Source organism: Amblyomma americanum, chromosome 1 (genome assembly GCF_052857255.1).
Source record: "Amblyomma americanum isolate KBUSLIRL-KWMA chromosome 1, ASM5285725v1, whole genome shotgun sequence".
Taxonomy (NCBI): domain Eukaryota; kingdom Metazoa; phylum Arthropoda; class Arachnida; order Ixodida; family Ixodidae; genus Amblyomma; species Amblyomma americanum.
This window is the reverse complement of record NC_135497.1, coordinates 146,213,736-146,236,173: the sequence shown is the minus strand read 5'-3', so window position 1 is coordinate 146,236,173 and position 22,438 is coordinate 146,213,736. Positions and strand designations below refer to the sequence as shown.

The window sequence follows — 22,438 nt, the reverse complement described above, 5'->3', positions numbered from 1 at the left end:
AAAAAATAGAAACATTCCATATATATATATATATATATATATATATATATATATATATATATATATATATATATATATATATATATATATATATATATATATTTAAGTTCGATTAGGTAATGGGTTATCAGCTGAAGTATCGTAATCACTCTTTCGTCCTGAGGGGGGTCGAAAACTATGGGAGTTACTAAATTAATTTTTAAAGAATAGAGTAATGCTGCTAGATGAAATATTTTGACAGCGGTGTGCGTTGCATTGGTAAATAGTGGATGGCGTCCCGAAGACATCTGACATAAAATGCTGAATCCGCTGGGCTTGGCAAAGCGAATGTCGCTAAGGAGAAATATTTAATTGTAACTTGCGGATGCAACGAGCAGCGCCGTGCGTGGTACGGTGGTGCAACAAGTTTTTGATCAATATCTTTGAACTTTGCAGCCCTAGAGGCGAATGACAGCACGTAAAGGGACTTCCGCTAGATGGTTGTTGCCGCCATCTAATAGATTCAGCCTTCAGTCTGGGAGAAGTTCAACAGTTGCTGCCTCGTCGACAATTTAGTAGGAGAAATCCCGCACGATTAAGCAGGTACTGCCGAGTAGAGCTTTAGAAAACGATCTCATCCCAGTGTAGCGTGCCAACTCAGCACTTAAGCATGAAATGCTGCCGTGAAATTATGGCGACACGCACTTGACACGATTCCAAAAGGCGCGAGTTGAAGTGAATTCCAAACAGATCTACACACAAGCACCGGGCAGTTCACTCTATAAGCCTGCTGCATCTGACTTTTCCGGAAACTTAGAAAATGAGATAATGTAGCCATACCAAGTAGTTTCTATTTAAAAATAATCTGCATATGTGCTTTTTTTTTAACGCATTGACTTATGGCGCACGTTCGGTTCACGGTAAAGTGAAATCAAGTCCGGGCGAAGCTTGCACCCCTTGTTGCGCACTGAGAAAAGCAATGTTTGAAAAAAAAAAAAGATCTGCCGACGTGCCGTGCCAGAGGGACAAGAAAAGCGCATTACACGTCTTCAACTTTGCCATCGCTAACACGCGCGGTATCAAAACAGAAGAGACGTTGAGACAGCGGGCGAATGTTGAACTGGCGCAGGCAGATCCGTACACGCCATAGATTTTTAAATGCACCGACGTTAGCGCTGACGCGTGTGTCACGCATGGAAAACGCACTCTGCCGTCACTACAAACAAAGTATTAGCGTAGAAAGCCGCGCTTATTTTCGGGTTCCTGAAGTGCGCCTTTAAGTTGGTAAGGTTAAGTGTGGAAAGAGAAAAAGGGATTATTGGAAACAAGGTTTCCGACTTTCCGACGACTCAACCTTGCCAAGAAAAGACAGACAAGAAGAATTTCATGCAAACTCTAACACAAACAAATATACGCACAATAGTAAATGTTAAGCAAGTAAACAATAATAGATGAACAAAAAAGTAGGAAATGCAAGTCGCGCTCAGAACCAAGCACTGCATATCCGCGCCTTGTCCCGTCTTTTCTTCCCTAAGTCCCTGTTTGTTCGCGCGGTTACAATATGAATTCCATTTCAAGTGAACAACTAGACCGCCTGTCTGCCGACCGGAAAGCCTCTCATGGCAATGAAAGCCCTCTGTGGAAAATCTCAAGGAAGCCGCATTTAACGGAAAGCTGACAGTGGAATAGGAAAGTTAAATATATGACAGATGCAGGTGTCCTAGCTTGTTCGTGTTAAGGGCCTTTATTTCGGTGAGACATAATTAAGACGAAACCTTATTTAGACTTCGATTGCACTTTTCTGGGTGTCTGCCAGAGTGATAGGGCGCGCTACAAGAGAAAATGGCCAATAAAACGGCCTCTTGCCCTGCTGCTTTTCTTTCAGTCAACAACCTTAGGGAAAACAAGGCATTCGGCAGCTCCATGCGTAGCAGCCCCTCCCTTTCCAGCTTTCAGTTTTTTGTTTGCTTTTTTCGGGCAGCCAGAAACCGCAGCGGTTAATTTCAAGCAGCATTTCTACGTATTAGAGCATAGACTTTTCCTGCTCTCTCTCCTTCTCCTTTATTTTGTGTATCGTGTATCTGAGTGCGAACAGCCGATATTACTCCCGTGAGCTGAGGTGCAAGAAAATGGGCACCAGTTTGACGCGCCCCGTTCAACGTGCACGACAAGCTCTGCATAATTTCCATCTCCAAATATGCTGAAAAAATGCATTGCTTCATGAAGCACGGTAACAATAACTAGAAGCACGGTAACAGCAACTAACGAGAGAAATGTTCAGGTGCTCGCTGGCTGAATAGTGCGCTATGCAATAGTAGTAACGGAAGTGAGGAAGAGGGCGAAACATGAGCTGTGTGCAAAGGCACCGCCTCTCGCAAGAAGCCGTGGCACCCGTGATCGGCTACTGCTTCCTCGTGGCTCGCAGCGAGCAGAGTCCGCTCAGACACCATAAGAGCTCGCGTATTTGTTACCCGGAGTGAGTGCTCGGTGTTTTGGAGAGTTCAAAAGCAACCAGCTCTTATCATATTCCTACAGCTGGATATGGGGGAAACTGTGCGGGGTTTGTGAAGTTGGTTCGCCGGGCGTATCACACCAATCCGCGGAGGTGAGGAAAGCGAGAGAACGACAGGCTAACCAGACATGGGACTCACGACTGCCGGGTTGGAAACCGAGCAGGCGTCTTTCAGCGCAGGGATGGGAAGTGCGTCTACTGGCGTGTGCATGTGAAAGCAGCAGGTGCGACGTCTTACGCCTGGCTCTCCTTCAGGGTGCCCGCCTTGGGCGCTCACAGATTCAAGCAGAAGTTCCCTTCGCTCCTGAAAGCGTGCTATAAGTTTCTCTTGTGGGTTGGCCATAGGCCACAATGTCACGTTGTCTTTTACATCCAGGGTGATCTGAAATCTGTTGCCATCAATATGAAACTTCAGCTTTCGGAATAGCCAGAAGACGTGCCGTGGAGGCATGTCTTGGCTGCAGGTTGCCTTGCTAACTATGGCTTTGCCAAAACCAGACGTAATGAATGGAGGGCAGACGCATCAAGCTGTTCTGCCATTCGGACGCACCCCCCCCCCCCCGCCCACACACACACACACACACACACACACACGCACGCATGCACACACGCGCGCACAGGTACACACACAAACTGATGTCATAATATAATTATATGAGTCATGTAAAACTGAGCGTGCCGCCACCAATTAGCCCAAAAAATTTTTTGGCTATTTCGACGCGTTACATGCACTGAATAGGTTGCTGTGCCTGCAAGCTTCTCGGAAGCGCAGTTATTTTGGCTCGATGTAGCCAGAATTTGTAGGGCCAAAGCGCCGAGGGTAACTGCGTTTTCGAAATTATAAAAAAACTGATATGGATATTACTTACAGTGGGCTACACACCTACTCAGTAATTAAGGAGTCTAACAGCAACAGTTAAAAATTTAACTATTCAATATTGGTTAACCAACCTGCTAGTTAGCACGTCTTAGCTGTATTTTGATTTACTACACCGCTGACAATGCTATGCCGAAAAAAGTGTCCTAATTTAAGAAAGCCTATTTTTGAAAATTGTGTAAAATTCTAGATGAAGCATCATCAACAGGGAAGCTGAATTTTTTTTATTTTCCATTGGCTGCCCGCCTACACCAGGTGCTTCAATTTTTTTACTCCCGATGTGAGGGTATGTAGCCACACGGATGGCTTGACTGGCTGACCTCCTTGATTTGTTTTTATTTATCTCCTCTATTCCAGAACAGTTGAATCATAGGAACGCTCAATGAAATCACAAACCTGTCACTTTCATCACGAGTCATAGCTTACACTGTTAAAGGCTCATTTATTACCTTCAACTTGAATTAGCATCGATGCTTCACGAGCAGGAGCCATCCCGCACCTATAGTGCATGGTTGATCTCGACGAAGGTGGACACGCGATAGCCTCCAGCATTGTTCTTGTGGTGTGGGGCCAGCAACCGCCTCATTACCGAAGTCTGCACAGGGGTTCTCGGGAAGTTAGTGGAGTTCAGTACCCAGAAGAGCCGTAGCAATGGGGCCTGAAAGTTACAGCAGAGCAGACACTTTTGTGTTTTGCTGTGCCTTAGGCCAGAACTGCTTGCTTTGCCCAGCTGCGGAACCTTGCTTAGAACTGAACTGCTCACGACTGTATCGACAGCTATAGCTGTCATGGGTAGAAGTGCGCGCTAGCTTCCTTTCTTGTTTGCGCACTGCACCTCTTTATCCATCTGTCGCGGATCAAACAATGTGCATATAGGGGCACACGTAAAAGTTCGGCAATAGACGTAGCTGGCAGTCGGCGCCGAGTGCGTCCCCTTGTGTCTTCGTCCGTGTCGTTTGCGCACTTTTAAGAATTGCAACTGTGTTAAATCGTCCAAATCTCAGGACGAAGTAGGGCGCATAGACGATCGCTCCTCAGTGAGTCTCACTTTATCGTCTCCCGTCGTAGCCTTAGCCGTTTTGTTTTATGAGTAATGCCAGCGATACCTTCGTCCCTATTCTGAAAACTGCCGCTATCAGCGCCTGCTCACAGCCGATGGTAGCCATGAAACTGAATTTTATGTCAGGCACGTAGTACAGTCGTCACTCAAGGACAGGTCTGAGGTTTTGTGAGTGGACTGTTCCCGCACAAGCGGCATGAAACAAGCGCTTAGTCCGCACCTAGGAACCAGGTTCATTTAAACTTTTTCATCAAACTTTAAAAGATATTTTGCACATAAACACACATGTACAGAGTTGCGCATGCCTGTGCGCGCGTAATTAAGCGCCGTTAGGAAAGCACTCACCTTCTTGTTGTGTGGGTGCTTTTTTTTCTCCTTATACTTTCTTAACGTTCACAACGATTGCCCTCGAGAGCGGATCTGTTCCTGCCGAGTTCTGAGCGGACGCTGTTTCTGAGCTCTGTCCATGGAACCCCACGAAACTTAACGGAGAAGTTAGTCTGTCGCGGTCGCGGCTAGTCTGGCGAACGGAATGGAGCTGATATTTTTTTACTGTTAGTCTGAAACTCTTAAGTGATGTCTTGCATGCCTATGTCCTCACAATTTATCACTTTTATCTGGTATCGCAAGCTGAGATGACGTCTCCGTTTCTTACATAGGCCCCTTTTTTATCTCCATGAGAGGCGCTCATTTGCCGAAACGTCAGTCAGTCTTTCCCGTTTAGTCTGGCGAGTCGAGAGGTCGCGCTTCAACCATCTGCGCTGAATTTTCACTGCCGATTCAAGGCTGCGCATGGCTGCGCGTGGTTCGACTCGCACACAGGTCCACTAGCCGCCTATCGACTTCTTTTTTTTTTCCAACGAGAGGGTCGCGATGTGAATAGGAAGGCGCGGAGCGGTTCATACCGGCCTTTATGAAAGCCCGCCAAAAGCATCGATCTTCAGATGCTCCAGAGGGTCGGCAGCATGGCGAGGAGGAGCGGTGGGCGCTTATTCTGAAATGAGTTCGCGGAAAATGAGCGCCGCGATGCCTTGACAGAGCAAAATGACGAATACGCGCCGCCCGTTGCCGGAGGATGAAGAGCAAAAGCGCCGTTGACCAGACTGGAGAGCGCGCGGGTTTGGCCCTAATACGTGACGTGGTTTAACCAGGTTTCCGCGCCACCACCTTGATTGTTGTGCAAGGAAGGCCCGACTATACGTGCTAAAAGAATATGACGAGAACGGTGGAGATGTCAAGAACGAAAAATAAGACAAATTAGTTCGTCGTCAATAAGCGTAGTTCTTAACGCCGACCACTCACGCATTTCCGTCGTGTCACGCATGCGAGCGCCATTAAATATTTTTATACGCCTCACATGGTGACATCTCGCACTAATACAGCGTACTACTAAAAGAACGAATCTCCGTGGAGCGCGTTGTTCATCCGGACGTTGTTTACTGCACGCAGAAAGGCGTTCGTCGCAGGAACAGCAATTCCGCGTCACCCGACGTGTGTGCCGGGACAGAAACGGTGCAGTGCAACATAACCACTCGTGTATCGTTGAGCGCGGCTTTGTTGACCAACGTCTCAGTGAGGGCCCCGCTAATCAAGCCTCCTCGAACGCACCGCGGCATTTTCCCTTTCTACGGAGAGCGGTCCTCACGCGATGCCAGATACGAGAGCTGACTGTTCCTCGCTTCCAGCAGCGCTGTGCGCCTCTCCGGCCAACTGCCCACTATAAGTGGCAGAGTCAACTCGGGGGGGTGCACATTCTCATCTTATCAGTCACTGCTCTGTGCGTACACACACATAAGCGGAGCGCACAACAGATAATGACTACCGGAGGAGGCCAGGGGTCGCTATTGATCCGCGGGGGGCCGGCCCCCGTGGAACGCGTTTCACGCGGATGCACGCACGTCGAGGAGCTCCGAGCCAGAGCGGCTGCGTTGGTGCCGGGCTTCAGGGTAAGGACGACGCGGCGAATCGGCGGCATTGCGACACGCCCGCGTTGGCGGCAGCCAGCGTAGAGGCGCTAATGGGGCTCTCCGGGAGGAGAGGCCGGCCCGTCACCGTGGGGTCCCGCAAGTGGCCCCTGCCCTCCCTCTCGAGTCCACGCAGGGAACCAGGGGTCCGGCGAGAGGCCACATGCGCGCCTGTCTCGACCTGCCCTGTGGAGGCTCCTCGAGGAAGCGTGCCGTGAACCCAGTGGCTTTAGGCGTCGCTCTCGAAAGCGGGCTGTCGCGCAAGGCGCCTTGCAAACATCAATGTCCCGATCTGCCGATGCGTGTCGTGTCTTTCTTTGGTTTTTGTGCTCATCTCTCGGGTTACTATACACTGTCGCATCGCTGTGAAGCCGCATAATTTCCTGGACATTTAGTGTTTATATGGAGCTTCATCGTCAGAATGCTGTTCCGAGCTGTGCACATGGACAGCTTCAGAAAGAAATGACTATGCGCGCGCGCGCGTGTGTGTGCGCGTGCGTGTGTGAGCGTGTGTGTGTGCGCGCGCGCGAAAGCGTGTGCAAAAATCAGACGTGGTTATTTGACCGACCGAAATGTCCGACACATTGTCCTTTTTTAAATTCGTGAAGTGCACACATGCATGGCTGCAGCGCTGCTAACAGGAACTTAATTGGGCATCCGTTGCGTTTTTTTTTGTACTCTTTTGATAATTTGTGTCATGTGGTAGGGTTTTTTTTATAATGACGCCAACATACAAGGAGGAATATAGTCTTTAAATGCCTTATTTATATTTTATTTATCGCACAATTAATTTTGAACGCCATGTTACTGTTGCTTAAATGTGGCAAACATACACTGAACATGCCGCATAGCCTCGTCTGCGCGCTGTAAGATGTTATACTGCGCATATCAGGAAACATGCTTGCCGACACAATGTTGCTGAGTGTTAAGCTCACCTGGTAGCATTCATAATTTTCTTGTTCTACCGTCCTAGATGGTGATCATAATATTAACGGCTCAAACTATCTCAAAGGTTTCAAGTCGTTTTATCTCGTTATTTTTGTTTTTCAACATGAGGTAACTACTCTCTGTTAATTTAAAGTTGCCGTCAGCTTCTAGCCCGCAGCCGTAAGTTGAGGACCACATAAACAAACAAATAAACAAAAGAACGAAGAAGGGAAGGCGGGGAACCTAGCGCATAACAAGTCTTGTTGTCGTTGCTGAAGGTTTGAATTTGGCATGCCTCGGTTCCTTGTCGGATGAATGCTTCCGATTGGTTTGTGCCTGCCGGTTAAACTACCCTTTACTACTCGCGCTCGCAACATGCCTGGCGGAAACAGGGCGCGCCTGATAATTTACACAGAGGGTACCATACCTGGCACCCTGTTCACGCCTCTCCTGAAAAGATAGGTTTTCACCGGCAGCATTGATTACCGCAACGTCGTGCCATACATTACGCCTCGGCGCCACAGTGATGGCGCAGTGTGGGCGCTGGGCCGCCGCCCGGCACCTTGGCACGCCCACATGCTCGGCGGGGCTCCGTGCCGACCGCACCGGAGCGACATCGACTGCGCACGGGAGCAGACGTCGGCTCACCGGGGGCGGAGGTAATAGGCCTGCGGAACTACCCCAGTGCCACGAGTTGCTTAGCGCGAAGCGCTTAGCCACATTTGAATCCAAAGTAAATGCCGAATTTCTCTTCACAGAGGGTAATCGCCGGACGCCATTTTCCCTCTTCTCAAAAACGACGCCTTTTGCCTTGAAAGTTTCGTCTGCAGCGGCAAGAGAGGAGTCCTACATATTCCGCTCATCACCGCAGCGCGAACAGACGGGCCCAGAAGGACGATGAAAGCGCTAGAGTGCTCGACGAGGGACATCAATGGTGTTTGTAATAGAGGGACGCCGCGGAATGGTCCGGCTGCTACCGCCGGTCTCCCTGAGAGCGATCTCGCTTAAACTAGCCCACATTGCCGTCAACAGGCATGGCCCGACGTAGTTGTGTGCCTTCGCTTGCTTCTTACATAGTCGAACGTGCTAGCTTCGGCATCAAGTTTTACCGAAAAGGAGCTTCGTGCCCGTACATTACGCACAGACTGGCTTAGCGAACTTGGAATTATTGTGCACGCGAGTCGCACAGACGCACCAGCCCGAACGGAATGATGCGTTTAGCGTCAACTGTGAGAACGCCAGGTGGCGCCAGTAGTGACCTTGACTGACAGCTGCGGCAGAGATCAGCATGGCGAGGCGTCTGGCTTCTTTTTCTGCATATCCACTTGACTCGCGCTTCGCCCCGAGCCCACTGCGCGCGAAAAATACGTGGTGTCCTGAAAGAGTCGCCCGAAATAGTGCGAAGAGTTACGGCGTATAAGCAACAAGACAAAAAAGCTTGAGAGATTTCAGTTTTTCCTTCCATCCTTCATCTCGCCTTCATCTCGCAGCTGCTGCTACAATGTCGTCTTTAGCAGCATGGTAGCTGTGTTTTGCGATGAACTGGTAACGGTACGCAAGGCATGAACACTCAGGAGTGCATTGAGCGAAACTTCCCACGTCTCTGTCACTCTTTTACGTTGAATAACAAAATCGCCAGCAGGAGCCTCATCATACAGCAAGAACACAGCATATGCAAAGAGCCAAACAATACTTGCGCGTTGCGCGAAGGCTGCAAGCAGCACGTTTTATTAAACGGAGTGAGAAAAATGGGGTAAGGGATATATTGCTCGAAGATAAATTTGCCCTCAGTATGTCACAATAACCCTGCCGCGCATATTCAAAAATAAGCGCGAAGATCTCCCGTTCTTCACCTTGTTACACAGCCGATCTTTCCTGAAACATTGGTGGCTGCGGCCCCGTAGCCTTGACCTTGTAAAGCAGGGGGCGGCCTTCAGCTCAGACAGGCACTCTCAGACTGGGGCGCAGTCATGGAGACAAGCCCAATTTAAATGCTGATGCGAGCGAAGTGTGTGCTGAGCGACTCCATTGCCTGTCTAATTTTCTGGTGAAATATTGTCACGTATGTCCCTCCAATCTGCTCGTACTTTTCGACACTTTTGTGCTAAATTAGAAAGCATCCCTGAGGCTAACTGTCCGCCTTTACGTGGCATATTACGTGACAGCTTCCTCCTCCTCCTCCACGTTTTCGATTGACGAACAACGCTATATCGCGGCGCGCGTAATTGACGTTCATCGGAGGCTTCCGTTAGCTGCGGTGACGGCGACGGTGAAGGTTTGTTTTAACGCTTGTCTTTAGTGCTCCGCTGATCCCAGAACTTTTTTGAAAAGCTGCGCAGACGCTCTGTGAGCTGCGGCTCTTTGCGCACACATTATAGAAACCGGTCACGTGATCTATACTGCCCTTTGCGCTGTGTTTTGGGCTGCCATTGTGACGCTGTTAAGCAGGGTGGAAGGCCATTTGTCCCATCATCACACACGAAGTGGGACCCTACAGTGCAGGTATAGATTATTTGGTTTGGTTATGGGGGTTTAACGTCCCAAGGCGACTCAGGCTATGAGAGACGTCGTAGTGAAGGGCTCCGGAAATTTCGACCACCTGGGATTCTTTAACGTGCACTGACATCGCACAGTACACGGGCCTCTAGAATTTCGCCTCCATCGAAATTCGACCGCCGCGGCCGGGATCGAACTCGCGTCTTTCGGGCTAGCAGCCGAGTGCCATAACCACTCAGCCACCGCGGCGGCTGTGTAGATTATTTATGTGTTTATTTATATATCTAAAGAACCAGTGTGGAGAGGGTAACTGTATAAAATCGAAAAAAAAACATGCGCGTGAAATTGCCGAAAGAACTCATGTCTCATTAAGGCTGTTTGCAATGCAGTTAGCAGGTACACGGAGAATGTATATTTCGTAATAACTTGCCAAAGTATTTCTTATATTATTTTTAGGAGTGCACGAATATTCGTTTTGTACGCTTTTTCGCTCAAGTAGCGAATCAGCACAAAAAAATTCGGTTCGTATTCTTTTCGGTTGTATCACTATTCGATTCAGTTTTTAACTACACGATTCGCATTCGATTCGGTAGCAAAGCTATAGCCTATTCGCATACGATTCAGTTTCGGAAAAGTACTGTTCGCACTAAACCTCTTAACGCAGGAAGCTCGCGGGTTGAACGCCAGGCGTTCCGTGCCTTTGGCTCGCCTCTTTCGCAGGCACGTGAGCGAGGCATGGCGACCGAACGTCGGATTACAGTGCACTCTAGTTGAGCGTAGTAGTCGAATCGAGGAAGCAAATGCGTCCCGACCCCCGCTACGCCCGTTTTTCGCCTCAGCGCGATGGCGACGTTTCGGCGTGTCTCCCGCTACGCTGCCGGGCCTCTTCTCCCGCGGCCTCCCCGTCTTCCCGAGGTACCGATTTCCCAAGCCGGGCCGACCTCAATCTCGCCCGGCTGGCCCCGAATGCGGGGCGCCGGCCATGACAGCGGGTGCGGAATCAGCATGCGCGCCTTTACATATGCGAAGGGCGTGGGGACCGGTGCCCCTGGCCCGACACGGGTCCTGACGTCAGATTTCCCAACCGCGCTGTCCGAAATAGACGCCGACGACATTTGGAGCCACCTCTTCCCTCGCTGTGCGAGGGGGAAGAATGGGGCCTCCTCGGGTCCCCCCCGGCCGCCGGGGTCCCCCCTTCGCGCTGCCATTGTGCTCCTCAACTTCTCTCGAGGGCGCCTGCCGCTCGGCCGGCCCCATTTGCAATTCACGTCAGCCGCTTTTAATTTTGGTTCTGACGTGCCTTTATTCGGGGGAGCTCGTCGTCTCTGAACCCCGGTGTTTTTTTCTTCTCTGTTCTCTTTATTCCTTCAGATAAACACACTCGGGAGTCTTGGGGGAGAAGGGGGCTACGAATTCCTCATACCTGCCCGAGTTTGACGCGAATTCTCTCGCTTTCCATAGCTCGGCGATGCTCGGGGGCGCGTATTTGACGCTTCTTCCTTGTCGTCGCGCGTGACTTCCATTTTAATCGCCGGCGTAACAAAAACCTCGCAGATGTGTGCGCCGTGAACGCTTCATTCCCTGTCGATAAATTATGCCACGTTGAGCAGAACTGGTTAATGAAATAGAGCGCATCGCGAGTACAGAACGCTCAAAGAAAAAGAAAGGCTTGTGTAGTCTTGAGGCGCAAGCCCCCGTTCTTCACCAACGGCTCCCCTAAAAGGACGCTAGGTGCGAAAGCGCTGAGGGCTTTTTGTTGAAAACGCGCAACTTAGGCCGATATAAGATCCCGAGTGAGTCCTCTCGCATACGGTTGCCGTGAGGGGAAACTAACTTCCCGGCCTGTTATTTCCGAGGACAGAGATAGGGTAAAATGCAGCAAAGTGCTTTCTGTGATAAGCGAACAGAAAAAAAGGAGTAGCGCAAACAGCAAGAACGGACAGCAAAGGCAAGAAAGGCAAAAGCGTCTGCATCCTGCTCACCGCTCACACGGCATCGTAACTCCTAACGGGCGACTAAGCCGCGTTAAGCCGTCTCGGTCTCCGTCGGATCGAACAGACGCGGAACGTTGGTTTGTTGCCCTTAAGTATACCGCCCGCATCACTAATGCTGCCGTCATCCGCTGGCATCGGAGCCTTACGCAACCGTGAAGCATTTAGGTTATCGACGGGTGCCAGATGGGAAGCATATTTTTTTTCTTCTTGGTTACCGCACAGCCGTTAATAAACAGGCGTTATTGATGAGCAGCATCACCCATCTCACCAAATCGAAAGGCTGTAAGATAAGCACTCTTGAGTTTTGATGCGCTGCACCGTGTGCTGCTTATTTTCAAAATAAATGCAGATCTGGTTGCGGGACCGCATCTTGTCAGCGGGTGCGCTTCATTAAGCAGATCCAGTGGCGAACTGCTTCTGGGTGGCTGGCAAAACTACGAGAACTTGACACGAAATTGTAGCGTTTAAATTGGATTTCCAACTTCGCCTTTCGATTGTATGCCAACTCTGGCTGTAACAAATTATTTTCGAGCAAAGCATGTACATTTATTGGAGGGTATCTTCGTTCCAAATCTCTAATCGCGTTTTCTACTCTAATTACGTTTTTTCACTTATATATAAGGAAAACTGCTTATAGCATCCTAAGTTTACAATGTCGTCTGATAATTGATTTCAGAAACTTAAGTTACCCTATGCACTGCCTTCGTTTAGAGCCATTACGCCTATACTGTATAGTGTGTCAGAGAGAAATCTACTATTAACTTCGCTGCGCTGCAGTGCATAGAATCAAATCATACGGACTGTAAAGTTCATTTCAAAGCGATGCATTTCAACTACTTGAGAAATTTGAAATTTTGTCATTTACTAAATTATGCAAACAAAGCTTACCAGTTTTACTGTACCACTTACTTAACCTTAGCGTGTCTGCAAAATGACATAACCACAATATTATCATCCATAATTTGCGTCAGCTAACCATACTTATTATTACCCATTGCATAACCAGGCAGATGTGGTACTGAAGAGGTAGGGTGGCCACGGCAGGCACAGGACTAATTGGAGATGACTGGGAGTGGACCTGCTGTGGACATTCGGCATGTTTACAGAGTGCTGTTAAGCCATTGAAAGAACTACGCGGACATCAAGCGTGTCGTCAACATGAGGTCTTTCGTGGCAGGGGGGCTTCTCTCCTTATCGCTGTTTCATTATCTTTGCTTAGATCCTAGAGCGGGATGCGAGAACGATGTCTACTGTTTTTCACAAGAGCAGACGAAACGGAACAAATAACAAACAAATAATAACGTAAAATACCGTTTGCAAGACGGACGTGAACAAGCACATAATTGACCCTCAGCAGTATGTGGGTGAGCGTTTGGGGGCAGTCGTGCCACGAAGAACGAAGGGTAAAGCCTTGGCTCCAAGAAGCCACGAAAAAGTTCCAAGAATAAATGGCTGTACAGCAGTTGAATCGTGTGCCCGCGCCTGTGGCCGGAAACGCAAAAAAAAGTGCCTCATCTACCTCATGCGAAAGAAAAAAGACGCACTAGACAATTTAGTTCAGGTACCTAAGAAAAAAAAAAGAAAAAAATCTCTATAACCAAGAAACGCAGGAGAAAGGTGGAAACTACACCGTTATGGCCGAGACACGATACGACCTTTGGGAGTTGGCGTATTGAGCTTCACGTTTGAAGTTTTTCCCTCATGACGATCCTCAGCTGTTACACTTTTCTTTGCCTTTTCCTCGCCTTGCTTGATAAATGAGGTTCGAACCGAATGAATAAAAAAAGCAAATAGTTCAAAACCTATCGGCAAAAAAATAGAAACGAAGATCGTTGGGAATAGTTTGGTTCGACGATAAAGAAATCACCTGGTCAAACAGCTGCCTCTTGTAAAATCTTTCTTCTGCCAGCACCGCCCGTACGGAAGAAGTATATAAAAAATAAAACTAGAGGGAGGTGCGAAGGGCTCAGCACACAGAAAGTGCTATAGGTTTCTTCGAACTGAAACGAGAAATGAAAAAAAAAGGGGGGGGGGGGACCCAGGTAAAAAGAGAACTTTCTTTTTGTAGTTTCGACAAACATCGAGGATCTTCCGTGCTCTTCAGGTTCGACGGAGAAAAAAAAAAGAATTTAGAGGGCAATAATGCGCCGAGCGCGCTCAGCCGCCCGAAAGCGATATAAAGCGGGAATAACGATAAAAGAAACGAAATCCACGACCCGGGGCTATAATTTCCTGCGCTCGAAGCACCTTTTGCTCCTTGATCGTGTACTGGGTCAAGGTAGAGTGCAGCGTTGGAATCAACACTGTACGGACAGGAGAGGCGTGCGTTACACTTCATTACTTGTAGCCTATACCCCCTGCTGAGCGCTATAGCTGCCGCCGTTTCACGTGCTTTTTTCTTAATTTTCTTGTCCCTCCACGCTGACCGGTTAGCCCGCGCGCGCGAGCGGCGCCGGATTGCGCGCGTCTGTTTGCGCGCGTCGCCTCCGACGAGCTGGAAATGAAGAGCTCCAGGGTCCGGCACCTCCGCCGTCCATCTCGGCCGGCGCTGCACCAAAGGGCTACGGGTCACAAATTGGGTTACCTTTTATTTAATCAAGCCCGCGATCACAGTGCCCCACTTCCGGGCCCCTTCATTTTAACGCGGCCGTGTGTTCCATCCCATTGACAGCTCCCGCCGGTCTCTCCGGCACTGCCCCCCCCCCCCCCCCCCCCCACCCACGGGCGGGGGGCGGCCTTTCGCGCATTTCCCTCCTGGCCAGGATTACCAGAGGCGTTGCTGGTCGGGGCGGCTTGAAGGCGCAGAGACACGTCTTGCGCGTATATAGGTATATAGGTATATAGGAAGACTTTGACTGATACGAAGGGCATGGCATCACCTTTCTGGAAGACGGGGAGGAAGCGTCCAGAAAGCGGATCAAACTATCGGGTTGGTAAAATAAGAGCCCCTACGTCTTCCGCCACGTGTCACGACGGACTCACGCGGCCTGTGTGTTGGCTCGACTCTGGCGCACATCGGCCGCCAATTGTCGGGTTTCTCGCAGCCGCGCGGCGGTGCGGGAGAAGCAGAAAGCGCCCGGGATGGACTCCTCATCCGGGTCAGTCCGGAAGCAGCCGCGGCTGCCCCTGATGAAGTGCCAATAGGCGGCGGATGGGACGTGGTGCGCGTAACGCGGTTTGCGTCTCATCGAACCGATGCAGAAGCGCGCAGGAATCAAACGAGCCGCCCACGTTCGGGCTGCCCTGCGCAACAGCGGCGGGGCTGGGCCTACCGCCGATGTCTGCCGACCGCAGACAAATCGCATTTACCCTAGAAATGAATCTCCGCCCGCACACGAAACGCTCAGAAAAGAGGCGCTGGAGGGAAACCACTGCGGTGGCGCCTGCAACTACCGCGCTGGTGACCCCAACCAGGCTGTATACTGCATCGCGTTGCGTCAGCCAAGGGTTGAAAAAAAAAAGGCAGGTACGTATTACGTAATTTAATGAAAGCAGTATTTCCTCGCACTTTGAGCCAGCGCGCAGGAGTTTTGTGCCCGGACAAGAATGACAGCAAGTGCGGCTGTGGGAATCTAGGAACGTTCCATCAACGGCCTCGGAGAGCGTTGCCGGACGTGGGATGTTATGTGGCTATAGCTCTAAATTGTCTATAGTGGCGTTCAAGGGCAGCCAAGAATACTGCTCGAGCTTCATTTGCGCAAAAGGCGGCAGTTATTTTTTCCCTTCCAGTCCCGAATCAAAAGCGTTTAATATAAAAAAAATTGATACCCAGGTACTAGCGTAAAAGATCACTAGGTAAAAGATCACTAAATCAAGGTTCCCCTCGTTCTTTATAATGTATTTTATTTTTATGATTCCAAATGGCACCGCCGCGGTGGCTCAACGGTTATTGTGCTCGGCTGCTGATCCTAAAGTCACTGGTTAGATCCCGGCCCCGGCGGCCGTATTTCGATGGAGGTGAAATACAGAAACACCCGTGTGCTGTGCAACGTCAGCGCAAGTTGCCAAATTCCGGGAGGTCTAAATTAATCCGGAGTCCTTCTCTACGTGTCCTTCTCCTCATGACCCATGTGTCGCTTAGGGACGTTAAACGTCTCAATTTACAGTTTGCATGATTCCAAATGGGATCAGTGGAACTTTGTGGATGCGTAATGCTTATTGGGGTGATTTCTGTGCAATTTTTCATTTCCCTTACAATTTTCTAGCGATAGCTACATTACGGTAGCATTTGGAGCCTTCAGCGTGGCGGCGCCACCACGTTGTCACGTGGTTGGTCACGTGACCAAGTACCACTCGGCCAGCTGTAGCTATCGCGTCACTCCAGGTTTAACCAGAGCTAAACCACCGCCAATTTTTTGAAACCACGCTTATCTTTGTTGAGGTAGAGGTTTGTGCGACAGCTCTCACCAAGAATACGCGAGACTGATATTACACGAAGCTTGCCCCTGTATTTCGCTCACCGTGCACGAGGCAGTGCACGGTCCTATCTGCAAGCGCAAATCTCGAGTTGGTGGAAGTCAAGCGCTGGTTCTCCCGGGAGGCACGGTGCGTTAAAAGGTAGGAAAGGCGCACTTTCTTTTAACAGTCGTGCCTTAAGGAGGGCCCAGGCAGTTGGCGCTCGGAACTCGCAGCGTCGAGCTCTTCGCTCCGAGTAAAAGTTTGCTAAGTGATGTTCTCATAGTCCTCACAGAATATGTGGACGGATCTGTATGCTGAAGGTGTTTCTTTTGGCGGCGGTTCGTATTTTTCTGTCAGTGGCGCTGTTTTCAACAGTTCGTCATTCTGCACCCCCACAGGTGTTTCTTCTGTGACAGGATGGCTTCCAACTTTCGGCGCCGCTAAGTTACGGCTTGGTTCTTATTCGTCGCCGCAGTTCTCAATGTGGGTGTCAAGGCCGAGCTCGCATGCAGGTTCATAATCTGCTCTCTTCCCGCGCGCTCGTTGCGACGGCTTCGTCGTCGAATCAATCGATATCAGTTACCGACACTTCGCCGAGTGGGGTGAACCCCTTATTTTCTTTTCCCCCCAAAATCACGTGCGCTGGATGTATATCGAGGATGGAACGCACCTTCTCATAGAAAAAGTGAAAAAAAAAGATATGATATTCATACGAAGTAAGCAAATGCAAGTATCTCAAACCCAACCGCGGTCAGTGCGTATTTTACGATAGAGCCTCCCGGTGATTCCATTTGTGCTCGCTCTCCCCTATGCTCTAATAACTGTCGCCTGTTTTCTCTAACGCACTGAAATACGGTTCTCCGAACGAAATCATTTTTCAGGAGTAGCCTGAGGCGTACTAGTGCCCCCGTCCGCGATTAAAGAAAAATTGATACGTTTTTTTTTCTGTACAGTGGCAACCGACAGTGGCGCCAGCAGAGCATACGGATTTTCTGTACCCATGTTCTGGACAACAGCCTTCGTCTGTGGAGTGAAATGTGGCTGGCATATGCAGATAAAGGGCAGAAGTGGTGAATTTATTGCGAAATTGGTTGAAATTGTTCCCTCTGGTGAAGCCTACGGTCTTCTGAAACCTGTTGATTTTAATAGGAGTCGCTGGGCCTAAAAAGCTTAAACCCTTGGCCACGTTACATGCGACACACTCTGTAAAACTAGTAACGTTCCATTCATTCCGCTCCGTATCCGTCCTCATCCGTTTTACTTTAACTAGGTGTTACCTTCCATGGCAATGGCCATGGGACGCAGCCCGAGGTGCAGGCTCCTGTGTGCTCTTTTCTTACTCGTGGTTATATTGTACTGCGAAAAAACTGCGAGAAACCCTTTTTTTCTTAATTACTTTGAATGCACTGGCGCCAGCCGATAGGTACCACGCCCACGGCCCGCGAACGTAGAAGATGTGGTGCGAAGTCTCCGAGTCATTATACTTTTGGCGAGCTTACGCTCCAAACTTAGGTGGAACGCTGTGCTGCTGTTTGCTCTGCACGCGGTTGCTTCAGTGACGGGGCAGAAGTAGGCAAAGCATGCACAGTTCACTCTTCCGCAAAACAGGTCCCGCAGAATAGCAAGGGGTAAGGAGAATTCGCTTGGTGGGCAGCCATTTCCGACTGACGTTTGTCAACCTGAGCCAGTGTCGTGTCCCCGGTCCCCCCTTGGCCCATTCTTTGAAGGGCGCCCCGTTTTTGGCGTCTCGCGTGCACAGCGAATGACCCTGGTGTAGGATCTCTGCTTCACCGCAAATCAAAACCGGGTTAGGTTTAAACGGAGAAGTCGATTATTTTAAGGACGATGGCAGTGCATGGGACGGAACGAGCTCTACACCTGGGCGTTGAGCAAAAAGGTCGCCCCATGGGCACAGCGGCTTGACTCATAACTTTCACGAGATTACGGTGGTATATCTCAAGCTGTGTGTCTTAAAGGTGCACTGAAGAGGAATCTGAACTTGTCTTTTTACCGCGGGAACTCAATCTACACGTTCCGGGCATTCTTAGAAACTTCGAGTTATTGTCCTGTGCGGCCGATTGCCTTAATTAAATCGGATTAAACGTCCCGGCTCCCCCCCCCCCCCCTCCCCTTTTTTTTTCTTGAACTAAACGCGGTAAGTAGGTGGAGTCAACGAACGCGTGGTGAGCCTTTCAGCCAGTCCAGTGGCGGCTTCGCTTTTTATTTTTATTTTATTTTGTTTTTGTTTTAGGTTCCTGTCAGTAAACAGTTTCAGTCACAAACAATATAGCCGAAAATTAGGCTCACGGAAATAAATATACGCGTGGACTCTTTGATTTAAGTATCACTCCGCCGATGGCAGAGCGTCAAGCCGCCGCGGGACTGGCTGACGCGTTGGTTGACTCCTCCTACCTACCACGTTGAGTGCAAAAAAAAACGGCGGGAGCCGGGACGTTTAACCCCATTTAATTAGGGCAATCGGCCGCACAGGACAATAGGTCGAAGTTTCTAAGAATGCCCGGAACGTGTAGATAGAGTTCCCGCGGTAAAAATACGAGTTCAGATTCTTCTTTAGTGCACCTTTAAGAAATGTTCCTAGCACTGGCGAGACTGATTAGCCGTTTAGCTTTTCCATTCTAATAGCGCATGCTGGCGTCGCGACTATTGTCGCGTGCTCTGAAAAACATCTCTGTGAGCAGGTTTTGCATGACGTATCTGAGTCGCGTGAGCAGCTGGAACAGTTGGGTTGGTCGCTCCGAACTAAAGTATAATATCCCCCGTGTTAAATGTGCTGACAGCGCCAGTGACAAGCACAAAGCAGTCCTCTCCTGCTACCTTTGTGCGATTCGCGCCGCGGAGTGACCATACGTGGCGCCCGATACGCTGGTCGTTAATCTGTCGACAGCGCCGGCAAGGCGGCAGGTGTCGCATCGCGGTATCGCGTCTTGGTTCGACGCCAGCGCGCGGCGGCCCTCGAGTGTATATCGCGCGCGGTACAGGTGCGGTGAACGTCGGCGTCTCGTTGGTTCCCCGCGGTCATGTTGGCGGGGGGCCGATCTCATGCTTGGCGAGAGCCGCTCGCAGCGGGGCGCCCATACTGGCAGCGCACGCCCCCCGGCCACCACCAGCGGCTCGCAGCCGGTGGCTTGTTAAAAGGTTCCTGTTCAGTGGCGCGGCCGATGTCCGCACCGGGCGCTTCTTCGCCGTCCCGCGCCGAGAATGCTCCCGGCGCTCCTTCGGAGACCAACTGGCGCCGGTGCACGTTGCAAGGGCGTGACTCCGAGGCTCGTAGGCTGCAGGTACGAGATTTCGTTCTCTCTTCAGGCTTTCCCCGCTGGTGCTAACTGCGCTTCGTTGTTCATTCCTAGCTCTAGAGCTGCGCTTTCCGTCCGTTTCAGGCTCTTCCCTGCCGACGCCGAAGCCCCCTCCCCTCTTCCCTTATTGCTGGGCACAAATTAGCATCTGGCTCTTGTTAAGCCTTTACTGGCCATAAAATTCTCAGACCTTGAAGGCTCTGCGGGCGGAAGAGTTGGGACTCGGTAGAGTCGGCAAAAATTGTAAGAGAACTGCCAACCTTATATGGCGGTACGCTGCGCAGGCCACCTGCGTGTGTTGTTTGCAGCGTGTAGCAAAGAGGGTGCGAAACTGTCCTGGCATCTGTTTCGACTGTGCCGGTACTGGCTTTTTTTCTTTCAGTAATCCAAAGTGCAAACCGTACTTGGCTACTTAAATATCGTGGTGCGGTCGCAGTTTAATGAGAATCATGACGCTCATTGTTGCCACTCTTTTGTTCGTGATTTATCAACGCAAGCGCCTCCTGTCCCTTGTCTTCGGCGCTCCTGGCGCCAAGCGACACTCGTGCTAACACTCGCCCGCAAATGTATGCGTAACGAACCACGTAACGATTACCGCCCCGGCAAATAGTGAGCTACTAATTAGTGCACTGCTATTTAACGACTTCCTCATTTGTTTATTCTGCCATTGCCTTTGTTGCCGAGGGCATGAAACAGAGCCATGCACTGTGCATCCGGAAACTACTCGAGCGCCTGAAATACACGGCGATGTGTACAGCGGGCGCTCGACTGACCGTAAAGTCTTAAACATGCCCAGCGATTAGGCTTTGTGATGTTGTTATAGCTGTTGACATAGTAAACAGACTAGTAAACATAATTCAATGATCCCCATGCGGAGGTTCAGTCGGTAGTCACAGTCGCGTTTTATAAAATTTTTTACGATGTGCGGTTGAATCAAGGTGCTTGCTACATAAGTCTTGCTCCGTTGTGGAAACCATAGCTAGCATCTGTTGGTCAGAGGCTGAATTCGCAAAGCCCCTCGTGCGCAAAAAGGCCTCGTGACAGGCTGGCGTCTTGACCGCGTGCGGTTAAGTCATCGCCAGCTTGCGTGCGAGAAGCTTGCTGACTGCGGCCGATGATATTAGATGACTCCATTTGTGCCGTGCCCATCACTGCACAGCCTTAGTTTAACAGGGCGTAGAAAATGTTTGGCATCATTTCTGAATTTAATCTTTCAGTGACAAACTGAGAGTAGCGCTTCTGCTGACTTTCTCAGTTCTGTCGAGTGATTCAGTTACTGAAAAAAAAGGTCAGTATTGACATCAACTCCTTCAACTGTCCGGCTAATTTACTGCTCTTAGTAGAACGGTAGGTTTTAATGCTTTGAGTGATTAGATTGGAGAACGACAAGACGTGTCTCTACGAGACTATTTTTGTACCCGTTGCAGGTTGCTGAAGCTGACCTGTTCGGGGATTTTCATTGCCGAGATTGGGGGCAATTGCCAGCACCTGATATCGTAGATGAGAACATGTGTCACACGAAAGCATGATTTTTGGAGCCTCTATCTGGGGGCGCTAAGATCTGCGTCATTGCGGGGAAATAGGAGGCCGGAGTGCGCTAACGAGGCTCCGCTAATACGAGGCGAAATGCCTTGGCGGCCATGATGCTATGGGAAAATTCTTGACCGTGGGGTCTGCCATTCAGAGCGCGGGCCTTATGCCACTCGTGGGGTGATGATTGTCTTGGAACCTGCTTCTGAGCGGTTATGTTCAATGTATACAAAAGAGGGCTGGGGATGCGGGCGCTTCAAATCACCGCGGTGATGATGCTGATAATAGTCTGGAGTAGGGCTAGTTGTTAAATTGTAGACATGACGGTAAACAGCTTGTAGTAGCGAGACAAGAAAGAGACCACACACAAGGCGCTGACTGCAATTGGAAACAATGCACCGTTTGTAATTGCTGGAGGGGATTACGTCACGCTTGGTGCAGTAAAAAATAGAGAAAGATGAAGAAAAAAAGACCAGTGGTTGCGCGTAGTTCATTTTGTAGGTCCGCGAAGCGTGATTAAAAAATAAATACTTTTCGCACTTAAAAAAGATGCAGCAAGTGGAAAGTATCCAATGAGAGCCCATGCCACGGGACAAACAGCCTCGTGTTAAACGAATGTGCGAATCGACGTTTCGTCCCACCCCTTGGCTAGGGCATCTAGAAATGAAAAAAAGACTACGGAAATGGGTAGGCGTCCGGCCTTTCGCACATAGAACAAGTACAGGCAAAACCGTCCAATGAGCGGCGGAATTGGCAGACCGATGTCTTCATTTCAACGAGGGAGAATAGACTGCTTTTGGGCTTGCGCACAGTCAATTTATGTGAACTCAGTGGGCATGCTCCTGCGCTACTTTCATGTCTTAGACATCGCTTGATATCCTCGTAGAGAGATAGAGAGAGCCGGGAGGATGAGATGCCGGACAACGTAAAATGAGCAAGGGGCGTCAGGGAAGCGTCAGTCCGCTAGCCAAAGTTTCGACGAGTTCGCTGGTATTCATACATATTTACGCAAGGCAATAGAAGTAGTAGCCAATACTTCTGTGAGTGCCAAATTATCGCATCACTAAATCAGAAAAAAATGCAGAATAGGTGCCTCCCACTTGTAACCGGCTGAAAATTTTTATACGGCAACGGTTGCACAAGCTGTGAGCAAGGAGAAGAAGGGTAAATTCGTATAGACGCGCTAGTATTCTGGAGCTGCGGGAAGAAAAAAAAGCCGACCATCCCGACTTCGTCGCGGGAGGTGTTGAGTCACCAGCGGCACCAGTGCTTGGCCACGCACTGTGGGGGAAGCAGGCAGGCCCTGCGAATCACTGGGACGGAGAGGGGTTAGGACGGATGTGACGAGATGGGCTCACCGGCCACTTGCGTGCGAGTCGAATCCACA

The 22,438-nt window shown here is 50.0% G+C and overlaps 1 protein-coding gene across 3 annotated transcripts in view; it reads left to right on the top strand.

Moving 5' to 3' along the window:
• The window catches only part of LOC144113830 (sodium-dependent noradrenaline transporter-like), a 106,540-nt gene that overhangs the window by 42,558 nt on the left and 41,544 nt on the right, over positions 1–22,438 (top strand). The window contains exon 1 of one of the 3 annotated variants that reach the window (XM_077647170.1): positions 6,272–6,374. The exons of 1 other annotated variant lie outside the window; for it this stretch is intronic. In XM_077647170.1, the coding sequence (XP_077503296.1) occupies positions 6,317–6,374 (58 nt within the window). In that variant the 5' untranslated portion in view covers positions 6,272–6,316. Of the gene's footprint in view, positions 1–6,271; positions 6,375–19,383; positions 19,507–22,438 lie in introns of those variants that run through there. One more of the 3 variants, XM_077647172.1, reaches the window with a different exon arrangement.